This window comes from Sinocyclocheilus rhinocerous, unplaced genomic scaffold (assembly GCF_001515625.1).
Source record: "Sinocyclocheilus rhinocerous isolate Xijiao unplaced genomic scaffold, SAMN03320098_v1.1 scaffold1338, whole genome shotgun sequence".
Lineage (NCBI taxonomy): Eukaryota > Metazoa > Chordata > Actinopteri > Cypriniformes > Cyprinidae > Sinocyclocheilus > Sinocyclocheilus rhinocerous.
In genome coordinates, this window is record NW_015632722.1 from 730,893 (window position 1) to 741,623 (window position 10,731).

Sequence of the window (10,731 nt, forward strand, 5' to 3'; positions counted from 1 at the left end):
AGTAAATTTTCATTTTTGGGGAGAACTATTCTTGTTTTGGTTCTTTAACGTGGCTCTAGAACTTGAATATTATACAACTACAGGAAAATTGCTTAATTTAAAGCACAGAAATCTGGGCTGAAGTTGATAACCTGTAATCTCATTCGTCTTTGCTCCAGAGGTGCAGTTCCGGCCGTACCGCACCGACGACTTCATCACGCGACTGTACTACGAGACACCACGCTTCACAGTGCTAAACCAGACCTGGGTGCTGAAGGGGCGGGTCAATGACTCGGAGCGCAACCCCAACCTGTCCTGCAAACGCACGCTCTCCTTCCAGCTCATCCTGAAGAGCAAAGTGAACTCTGCACTGGAGTGCACTCGGAGCGCCCAACCTGTCCTGCAAACGCACGCTCTCCTTCCAGCTCATCCTGAAGAGCAAAGTGAACTCTGCACTGGAGTGCTCCTTCCTGCTCCTGAAGGGCCCGTACGATGATGTGAAAATCAAACCCGTCATCCAGCACCACGTCTTCTCCAACGACGCCAACGAAACCGAGTACGCCCTGCTGCCCATCAACGACAGCGTGGAGTGCAACAAGCTGCTGGCTGCCAAAAACATCAACCTCCGCCTCTTCATCTTTCAGATCCAGAAATAGAGGCACGAGACGACGGGATGGAAGAAACGGATCAGACGGCGGTAGGAGGAGGGGATGGTGTGAACAAAGGAAAAGCGAAAGAGGGGAAATGAGCACCACTGAACCACAGATACCTCTACAGGAGCAAAAGAAGGATGAATACGGCCCATCAGTACTGCAGTAGATCGTTTGTTTGTGTGTGTGAGTGTGTGTTGTTGCTGTTAGCTTTCAGACCCTCTACAGACAAAAAAAGTCACCCCTGCTGATGTCTCATTGGCAGAGCAGGACAGGCCTGAATGAACAACACCAAGGATCTGGGACTGTATTTGTGTGTTTTTTGGGCCTGTTTGTATGAATATCAGTCAGTAAAGACCAACAGTATGAGTGATATAAGGAACGAAGCTGAGCGAGTGCTAGAGATAGAGACAGGTGTAGTGCAACCAATCATTCAGGCAGCGTTCAACTCTGCGTTTGTGTGTTTTCACAGTTTTCAGACCTTCCTCTCAAGGCTTACGCACACAGATGCTGCGGCGCAGCGGCCGCGACTGCTTTAAGTGTATTTTTGTATATGAAGGTGGCCATTTTCATTGAAGCGCAGCAGTACAGTTAAGATGAACAAAATGGCTGCTGAAATCACAACCCGGAAGATGCGATTTGCATGTTTTTAGTGTTCGAGTGTTCTCTTTGGAACACCCAATTTTAGTTGCGTAGCATCATAGCCTTGTAATCTAACTTAAGTTTGACCTTATTAACACATTTATTTAAGAACCTGTGAATCTTGCCTTTTTTCCCCCTCCTGTGAATTGTTTTCCTCATTATCTGGCCCCGTTTAACCCCCCTGGAACATTTCTCACATCATGATGTCAGGTTATAGATATTTATATTTATTGCTTTTGTTTAACCTGCATTAATTAATGAAGTAACAGACATTTCTCACTCACTCAGCACTGCAAGACTGGAAAGATCTGATTGTGAGCCATTTTTACAGACCCCTTCCCTTCTTCCACCCTCATCCACATATAGGCACACAAATTACCTTTCATACCTTCATTAAAATTGCACAGACACACACACACACACACACACACAAAGCTGGGGGTTACAAAAGAGCCAATGGGGTAATCGGATCTCAGTTCAGATAAACGCGGCTGTGACTTAGTTTTGACATACTTGAATTCATGAACGACAGAACAACAAACAGTTAAACTGATCTGGCAGAGACTCACTTCTGATTAGAGGAGTTTATTTTAAACTGTTTCTGCATTTAAGAGCTTTTAATTCTCTCTTTGGCTGTATATGTGCCTTTCTATTAAAGCTCATTTAAACTTGTCACTGCTTTCTTTCTTGACTACTTGAGTTGACACTTGTTTTCCACTAGGAAACCTGTTATTTTCTGATAAATGCATGTTTAAAACAATAATTTACTGTAGGTCAACATATCACGCGGGTAACAGACCACGTGTTTTTTTTTTTTTTTTTAAAGGGACAATTTACATCCCAAAAATAACATTATATCATCGTTTACGCACCCTCGTGTTGTTCTACACCTTTTCTGTGGAACACAAAAGGGAAAATTTGTCTGTCCGAATGAATCAAACTGAATCGCGAACAAATTACGTTCTAAACACAGTTGAGAGAAAACACACGTTTATCGGAAGGTAATCTCCACGGGCAGAACAGGATTTATCAGTAAAATTTCACTGGACTCCTCTACGATTCTTAAAATTCACGTGATAAATATCGATGTCCGATTTGCGAATGAATCGTTCCGAGTCGGATCTGTTCAATAATGCAATTCATTCTGTCTGAATGATTCGTTCACGATTAATCTTAAAAGAATGCTTGGTTATTGTAGTGTTCTCTTATAAGCAACGTTATAAGAAACGTATAAGGGCGTTATATTAAGTTCTAGGCCTACATCTTAATCGTAATCAAACTCATTTAATCAAAATGACTCACCTAAAATTTAGTTACATTTCCCTGAATGTCTGAAAAGGCCAACGTCAATGTAAGATGTCTGCAACACCAATAAAACGCCCATGAGAACATCAGCTGACTCTATTATGAATGTGATTAAAACATACAATAAGCCATCAAACTGATTACCAATTAAATGGCCATATATTTAGGAATTGCCACTTAGATATTGTCCAGTCTGGTAAAATGTTACATCCTAATAAAATTCTGAAAAACAAACAAACCAAAATTTCTTTTAAAATGGTTAATATACTGTTTTGATAACTGAGAACACCGAATCTAGTTTCATTCCCAATTTATGTAATATAGCCCTCTATAAACAAGATAAATACAGTATTACCATTCAAATATAACATTTTATCCATATTAAGCAAAACACAAGTAATAATATAAATAGTATAAATTATGCTCTAATAGCAATTTAAACATGATGCTATCGATGTACATGTAAAGTAAAATTCAAAACATTTTTGACAAAGTAGAAAAGGTTGAATCTGAAGGATGCTATCATCAGACTCGAGTGCTACAGACTGTAGGGAACATTATTGTGTAGCTACAAATACTGAATGCATATGAATTCATATCAACACTATATGTGAACCCATAGTGTCTCTTAGTACCAGCACTGGTTCTGATTAAGGCTACAGCCATTTTTGCAGCTACTTGACTGGAAGGAAACCCCCATCACATTAAGTGGAGGGGAAGAAGGGGCCAAAGAGCTGCGGTATACTTGAACTCCAGCAGGGGGCACCAAACACGGTGTCTGACCACTTTGTCCTGACACCAGCATTGCAGGATAGGACTGTTGTTGTTGTTGTTGCTGCTGTGATACCTTGTTACAAGAGAGAAAGCACATATACATACATTTTATAATTCAGAATTCAGAACTACATTTCCCTTTTTTTTTTTTTTTTGCATCAGTACCTGATAGGAGGATACGGATGGGTAAGGTCCCACAATGCCAGGCTGTGTTTGGGGCAGAATCTGACTTCCCATCATGCCTGGGCAGCCTTGTTGGTTTGACATAACAGGCGGGTATACTGTTAAAAAAATGTTGACAAGTATGTGTGAGATTTTATTAATTGTATAGTAATTATGGACTCAAAATGACAGTCAGTAAAGCACTATCACATATGCTAAAGGTTATTTATTCATGAATTTTTATGCATGTACACACAATACTTGAACCGTCTATATCTATGTCTCATGAGAGCTGAAGTGAATAGCAGGAAAAGAGACCGGTTCACTGTGAGACCAGTGCTACCATCTCTTACAGTGTAACGGCCCCCTCCCCTACTATTGTGAGACTCAGGCGTAAAGAATGCAGAGAGGCTTCATGTGTACCTGTTTGTGCATTGTAACTGGCTGCTGCGTATTGTTGAGATGCACTGGGACATTGAACAGGGTAACTGTACACTGAAACCTAAGAGGGGAGACCAGAGTTGACTCATAATTAGACATACAGTGTGACATTACATCGTATCTCATTACTCATTTGTGATGAAGTACCTGGCTGCTCTGCTGACTCTGAGGAGGCGGGGCTGTGGGAGGAGCCAGTGTCATTCCAGGGGTTATGTAACTGTCTGAATGGTGAGACGGAGCGTAACTGTGGTGGGGCAGAGCATAGCTGTGTGTGGGTGGAGCTCCTTGCATGTAGAATGAGGACATATCTGGAAGATCCCCTGATGAGGACTGGGGACTCAAGGTCATGTGACCAAACTTAGCAGTAATGTCTTCCCTCTAAGAATCAAAAATAGGCTTGTCATGTACTGTTATCAACACTACCGCTCAAGAGTTTGGGGTTGGTAAGATTTTTAAAATGTTATTAAAAGAAGTCTTTAATGCTCACCAAGGCTGCATTTATTTGATCAAAAATACAGTAAAACTTTAAATAACTGCTTTATATTTTTATATATTTTAAAATGTAATTTATTCCTGTGATGGCAAAGCTGAATTTTCAGCGGTCATTACTCCAGTCTACGGTGTCACATTTTTCAGGATTCTTTGATGAATAGAAAGTTCAAAAGAGCATTGTTTATTCAAAATAGAAATCTTTCGCAACATTATAAATGTCTTCACTGTCACTTTTGATCAGTTTAATGCATCCTTGCAACTTTTGAATGGTAGTGTATGTACTAAATATTTTATGCAAATAACAATATAAATATAAAAAATATTAGATAACTAGATAAATAACTAGATTATATTAATACTTATGCCTCACTTACAGTCTGTTCTATTGGGTGTTGCTGGGAGGTAGAAATGTTTAACTGCTGAGGTGAAAGGTATGTCACAGAGGAGTATTGAACCTAAACCAAAAATGAGAGGGCAGATTGTGAATTTTGTTGATTTAAAAAAAAAAAAATATCCTAAATAAAATACATATTTTGGCATCTGTTCTACAGAAATAGAATCTGTTTGTTTCTGTAATAACAGCCTCATTATTATGTGCAGAATGAGAAATTGATATTCATTTTGATATTTGATTAAAAAAATTACATTTAACAGTGTTATTAAATTTTTGTGTGTTGTTAAGAGTGAACTTAAAGTTAGCGTTAGATGAAAGCAAAGGTAAACGTAAAAATAAGGCAAATGAGCATGAATAAATATCCCATATCAACCAATAAATAAAATATTAAAAGTCAGATAAGCAATATGGTATTGATACACTGCGCACCACTAGTCTCTATTATGTTTCACCTACCTGTGGGACACCATGGCTTGCTACTGGCTGCTGCTGAGGTGGAGGGGGCGGGGCTTGTGACTGTACTGGGTTAAGCTGGTTACATGGCTTCTGACTTACTGGCGGGTTGTAAACAGCTGGAGTTCCATCAGGATTCAGAAATGGCTGCCCTAAAAGAGATATCCATAGTTGGATGAGAAAGTGTGTATACAGTCAGTTTGAACCAATTAGTCATCTTCTACTCTGGGAATTGTGAGTGTATGTATGTGTACCTGTATGTGGATTCAATAAGATGCTCCCAGGCGGTATTGATGACTCAGCAGGCACAATAATGTAAGCAAGGCTGTTGTTGGGTGGAGCGTATGATAGAGCTGACTCAGACACTGTTAGATCGATCAGACAGAAACAATGGCAGGTCAGAAACATTGTGAGGGATTTTGCACTATTTTTAGTTCACTAATCAAATAAGAATATTTGTGACACTGATCATGTCACTCAAATCATGCTGGAGAGCATCATCAGGTTTTACGAAAACCTGCAGAGTTCATGCAACTCAAGTGCCACTGTCATTAAAGCAAAAGGGAGACAAATTAAAGACATTTTGTGTGATTTTTTTTACATAGAACATTTAAATTTTATGCTAATAAACATAATTAGATTTTTGTGTTAAATTTGAAAAGAATATAAAACAAAAGCGTTTTTATTAGACTTCTAAGCCCCGCTCCAAATAACTAGTGCCCAGAGTAACACCCAGATTGGCTTTGTGGCCTTTTTTATCTTTTTTTTCTGACATGGACATGAAGGCTGATGTTATTTTTGCACCTTCATTGCAGAGTTTGGAGCTGCTGTCTGAACGAGCGTGTGCAGATTTAGAGGTCCATGTCGGGCTGTCAGAATCTGTGCTGCTCCAAGGTCGAGGGTCATTCCAATGAGAGTCCAGTTCAAAGCTGCTCTGCCTGCTGCCGGACAGCCGTCCTGAGCCATCCCTGTTACCCCTGTCAAGATGGCAGAAACATGTTTTGTGCCTAGTTTTTGCAAGATATTTGATATTAAATATATCTCTAAATGTATCTAAGTAAGTTGCTGAAAGTTGTTTGAGTTACATTTTCTTAGCTCAGAAATAAGAAAAAAAAAAAAAGTTGTTTTGATTTTTTGGGGGAATACAACACTTTAAATGTCCCTGCTATTACTGAAATAGGTGTCATGAGAAATAACACCCGTGTTTGTGACAGCCCTTGAGTCAGGGGAGCAGCCTTTTTTTTAGCCAATCACAAAAGCTTAGCCTCTCAGAGAACACTCTGTTCTGACAAACCTTCAGAGGTCGGATGATGAAGAAAAATAATTTCTCACCTAAATAGCTGCCGTCTTCTCTGGGTCTCACTGAGAATACTGCTGTCATCTAGACCTCTGCAAACAGACACACACACAAAAACAGAAATAAAAGAAGAGAACAGTTGAAATCAGTTCATTGATTTATAATAATTACACTGGTAAAATTACGTATTTAAAGGGTTAGTTCTCTCAAAAATGAAAATTACCCATGATTTACTCACACTAAAGCCATCCTAGGTGTATATGACTTTCTTCTTTCAGACAAATACAATCGGAGTTATATTAGAAAATGTCCTGGCTCTTCCAGGCTTTATAATGACAGTGAATGGTGGTCGAAATTTTGAACCCTTTTGAGATTTTAAAGGCCTTTTGAAGTGAATCGATGCGTTTGTGTTAGAAAAATATCCATATATAAAACTTTATAAACCATAATCTCTAGCTTCCGCTAACTGTTGTATGCGTGTACATGAGAGACTGGCGTTCCAGCGGATGACGTAGGATGTAGGCGAAGGTGGTTTACAAACTACTGATTACATTTTTTGCTTTACAAAGTTTGTATTTATATTACAGGTTACACTTTAATTTGATAGTCCAACTTTAGACATTCTACTAACTGTAAGTAGCTACAAGTCAACTAACTCTCGTTAATTTGCATACACATGTCAACTAACTCTCATTAATGTATTAGCAGACTGTTAGGTTAGGGTTAATAGAATAAGTTGACATGTACTTGCAAAGATACAGTTAGCATATACTAACCATGTAGGGTTGAAAATGATCAAAGACTTTTGCTTTCCTGTCCCAAACCTATCTTCTGTAACAAAAGGGCTATTTGGCATTCCTGAAGACATAGAGGTGCCAAGATGTGTATACACTGGGGGTCTACCAATAGTCACACTTTTAGCACAGTGGGGAATGCTGTAATCTGCTAATTGGTCAGTTTGAATGTCTCAGATTTGGTTTTTAGTTACATGGTCAAGGAAGGGATAAAAGAAGATTGTATGTTTCATGTACATGTTGGGTACAATTAACTGTATATGTTTATCATCCTTCATTTATTTTGTAACCAATTCAAGTGTAACCAGAGTGAAATACTATTAAACCATTTCAAATATAAATTACGTGCTAACTATTCTTGAATCAACATTAACATTGAAGTGCTACCTACTGCAATACAATATAGTCACACAATAGCAACAATCTCCCATATATTTTGCTATTCTAACTGCACTTATTTCCTTTGTTGGTATAAGTAGCAGTGGGTGGTAATAGACAAGAAATGTACAGTTTTATACCATCGAGCTAATAACGTTTCTTTAGTCTTCTGCCAATCCTACAGCCTGAACCACTGCAGTGAAACCATGTAGTTGACATGTAGTTGAAAAGTTACGTATAGTTAGTAGAATGTTTATAGTGGACCATCAAAACAGTGTTATATTACATAATAAATTATATTAAAAATATTTAACCATGTAAAATAATATTATATTTATTTGAATATATATATATATATATATATACAGTATATAAATAATTGTATATTTCTTGTATAAATATTTAAATAAAAGATTTTTACCTGGTCTCAATATACACACTCTGCGAAAGACAAGTAGACTGAAAAATAAAAGAGCACAAAATCAGAGGCCAAGCTTTATTGTTCTACTGTTTGTGCTTTTTAAGTAAGTGTTTTCTTACATCCTGTGAGAATATGCGTTCTCTGACTCTCTGGTACTCCTCCTCTCTCTCCTCTATTGACTTGCTCTTCATTTGTTCTTTGAGAGATGGAACCCTCAGCTATAAAAAACAACAGCAGATGTGCAGACACAAATTAACCAGCCGGAAAGATCAGAGCTATTAGAGGAGCTATTGTTCACTCTTTTGTACCCTAGTGGTAATGTCAGGGGTCAGTGAAGTGTGTATTTGTCCATACCTGACTGTCTTCTTTCTCCTGACTGGTGTCTCTCTTCAGTATTGATCTTCTTTCCTCTGTTTTCTCCTCCTGAACATGTTCAGCAAACCGATGTTCTGGTCTGAAATACATCATGTTATACTCACATCCATTCCTTCATCAAATGTACATATATAATCTCTGAAACAGACACATACATCCTGTAATTGCAGGTTTTGTTGATGATAACCGCTTTTCCACTGTGATCCACATTGTGTTCCAGACCAAAATAAGCTGCAACCCTGTGGACCAGCATCCTGTGATATGAGGACATCTGAGGGAACTTTTTATAGGAACTATAGAGAGAGAGAGAGACATATTATATCACATTACAAACATGTTCTATGTATATCTCTAAAGCATGCATGGAATGGTACCTGTTGTCTGTCATAAAGTCAGTCATGTCTTGCTCGAGTTTTAGAAGCATCAGTCTGTCCCTGCAATCAAAAAAAAAAAAAACTGATTCAGCACAAATGGAAGGAGGAGAATGAAGGAATATTTTCAAACTTTTACCCACCTGGGACTGCTTTTCAAAGTAGTGATTAAAAACAACTCCAGATCAATGCCTGTGGAGTCGGTGTACTCCAGATTGGGCTCTAAAAGATACAAGCATGCACAGAATTGCATTTTTCATACGCAAGTTAAAATTAGGACTTTGAATCAAATAAATAAAAATAAATGAATCACCATTTTCTGCAATTAATTGCACGTATTTGCAAATACTATTAAAAGTAATAACTATTTACTACCGTTCAAAGGTCTGGGGTCACTGAATTGTTTTATTTTGAAAGAAATTAAAACTTTTATTCAGTGGGGATGCATACATTTATCATAAGTGACAGTAAAGACATTCAGAATGTTTCAGAAGACTTCTATTTTTTAACACAACATAATTAGAAATGCTTCTTGAGCACTAAATCAGCACATTAGAATGATTTCTGAAGGATCATGTGACCCTGAAGCCTGAAGTAACACAAACATATTTCACAATATTACTGTTTTTACTTTGATCAAATAAACACAGCACTGGTGAGCATAAGAAACTTTTTTCAAAAGCGTTAAAAATCTTACCAACATCAAACTTTTGAACAGTTGTGCATATATCATCAAATTAATTTAGAATCAATACAAAGGAAGTATATTTTAAATTAAAATATCTGCTCATTCCGAAGCTTATTTAAAAAAAAAATTTAATTATATATTTTTTATTATACTTATTTTTTTACACTAAACATCCCACATTCATTTCAGAAATTGATGCCATATTTGTCATCATAGCCCTAGTTAAAATGTGTGTATTTAATGTGCACATATTTTGTGCAAATATGACACACAAATACCTACATGCAATGCAAATTATACCTTTAGATAAACTTGTTTTTTTCGATGTGATGTTTGTTGCCTCTTCCTCCTCATTGCACGCAGGACTGTCACCATGGTTACTAGATACAGTTGTCTTGCTCTCTTTTTCCTAGGACAAGACAGAACAGAACTCCTTCACAAACTCTATCAGTCATTCACTTCAAGCATGTAATAGATGTAACTGCATATTCAGGATTTGGGGACTAAGTATAATGATTGAAGTATATACCATTGGAAACCTCTTATCGTTTAAACACTAACCAAAACAGTGGTTACAGTTTTGATTCACTTACATATGTCCTATCCATCAGGTCTACTAGACTTTTGAAATTAACTTTAAAGGGGTCATATGATGCGATTTCAATTCAAACTTTATGCACCACAAGCTCTTGGTGCATAAAGAAGATCTGTAAAGTTGCAAAGACTAAAGTCTCAAATCCAAAGAGATATTCTTTATAAAAGTTAAGAGTCAACCACGCCTACCTAAAACGGCTCGTTCTAACACGCCCCCACATGTCTACGTCACGATGTGGGAAGATTTGCATAACGCCGCCCAAATGTTCACGCAAAGAAAGAAGGCATAACTTTTATTCTCGCTGTAGTATTGTTGCTGCCGCCATGTCGTGAAGACGCTGTGTTTTGTTGTGAAAGCGAAATGAACTTGAACTTGAACTTTACGCGGCGCGATGCAATGCGTAAAAAGACAGTATAAGTCATTATAATTCGTAATTATGTCCCCACTGGATGCAACAAATGCCTCGTTTATAATGGGTTTTAATGTTTTTGTCTCATCGCTCCGGCCGGACAGGGCATCA

The 10,731-nt window shown here is 37.7% G+C and overlaps 2 protein-coding genes across 4 annotated transcripts in view; one reads left to right on the plus strand and one right to left on the minus strand.

The window, feature by feature from the left end:
• Positions 1 to 2,147, plus strand: part of LOC107742848 (cysteine and histidine-rich protein 1-like) — an 8,632-nt gene extending 6,485 nt beyond the window's left edge. The window contains exons 5-6 of the mRNA XM_016555907.1: positions 159 to 325; positions 411 to 2,147. Of these exons, the coding sequence (XP_016411393.1) occupies positions 159 to 325; positions 411 to 635 (392 nt within the window). The 3' untranslated portion in view covers positions 636 to 2,147. The remainder of the gene's footprint in view (positions 1 to 158; positions 326 to 410) is intronic.
• Positions 2,148 to 2,905: 758 nt separating this feature from the next.
• LOC107742849 (cAMP-regulated phosphoprotein 21-like) overlaps positions 2,906 to 10,731 on the minus strand; it is a 12,204-nt gene continuing 4,378 nt past the window's right edge. For all 3 annotated transcript variants that reach the window (XM_016555909.1, XM_016555908.1, XM_016555910.1), the window contains 16 exons: positions 9,917 to 10,025; positions 9,072 to 9,150; positions 8,932 to 8,991; positions 8,713 to 8,850; positions 8,537 to 8,636; positions 8,302 to 8,400; positions 8,183 to 8,220; positions 6,625 to 6,681; positions 6,097 to 6,269; positions 5,547 to 5,657; positions 5,296 to 5,444; positions 4,820 to 4,900; positions 4,101 to 4,331; positions 3,936 to 4,014; positions 3,516 to 3,631; positions 2,906 to 3,423 (listed from right to left, as the gene is read on the minus strand). In XM_016555909.1, the coding sequence (XP_016411395.1) occupies positions 3,205 to 3,423; positions 3,516 to 3,631; positions 3,936 to 4,014; positions 4,101 to 4,331; positions 4,820 to 4,900; positions 5,296 to 5,444; positions 5,547 to 5,657; positions 6,097 to 6,269; positions 6,625 to 6,681; positions 8,183 to 8,220; positions 8,302 to 8,400; positions 8,537 to 8,636; positions 8,713 to 8,850; positions 8,932 to 8,991; positions 9,072 to 9,150; positions 9,917 to 10,025 (1,839 nt within the window). In that variant the 3' untranslated portion in view covers positions 2,906 to 3,204. The remainder of the gene's footprint in view (positions 3,424 to 3,515; positions 3,632 to 3,935; positions 4,015 to 4,100; positions 4,332 to 4,819; positions 4,901 to 5,295; positions 5,445 to 5,546; positions 5,658 to 6,096; positions 6,270 to 6,624; positions 6,682 to 8,182; positions 8,221 to 8,301; positions 8,401 to 8,536; positions 8,637 to 8,712; positions 8,851 to 8,931; positions 8,992 to 9,071; positions 9,151 to 9,916; positions 10,026 to 10,731) is intronic.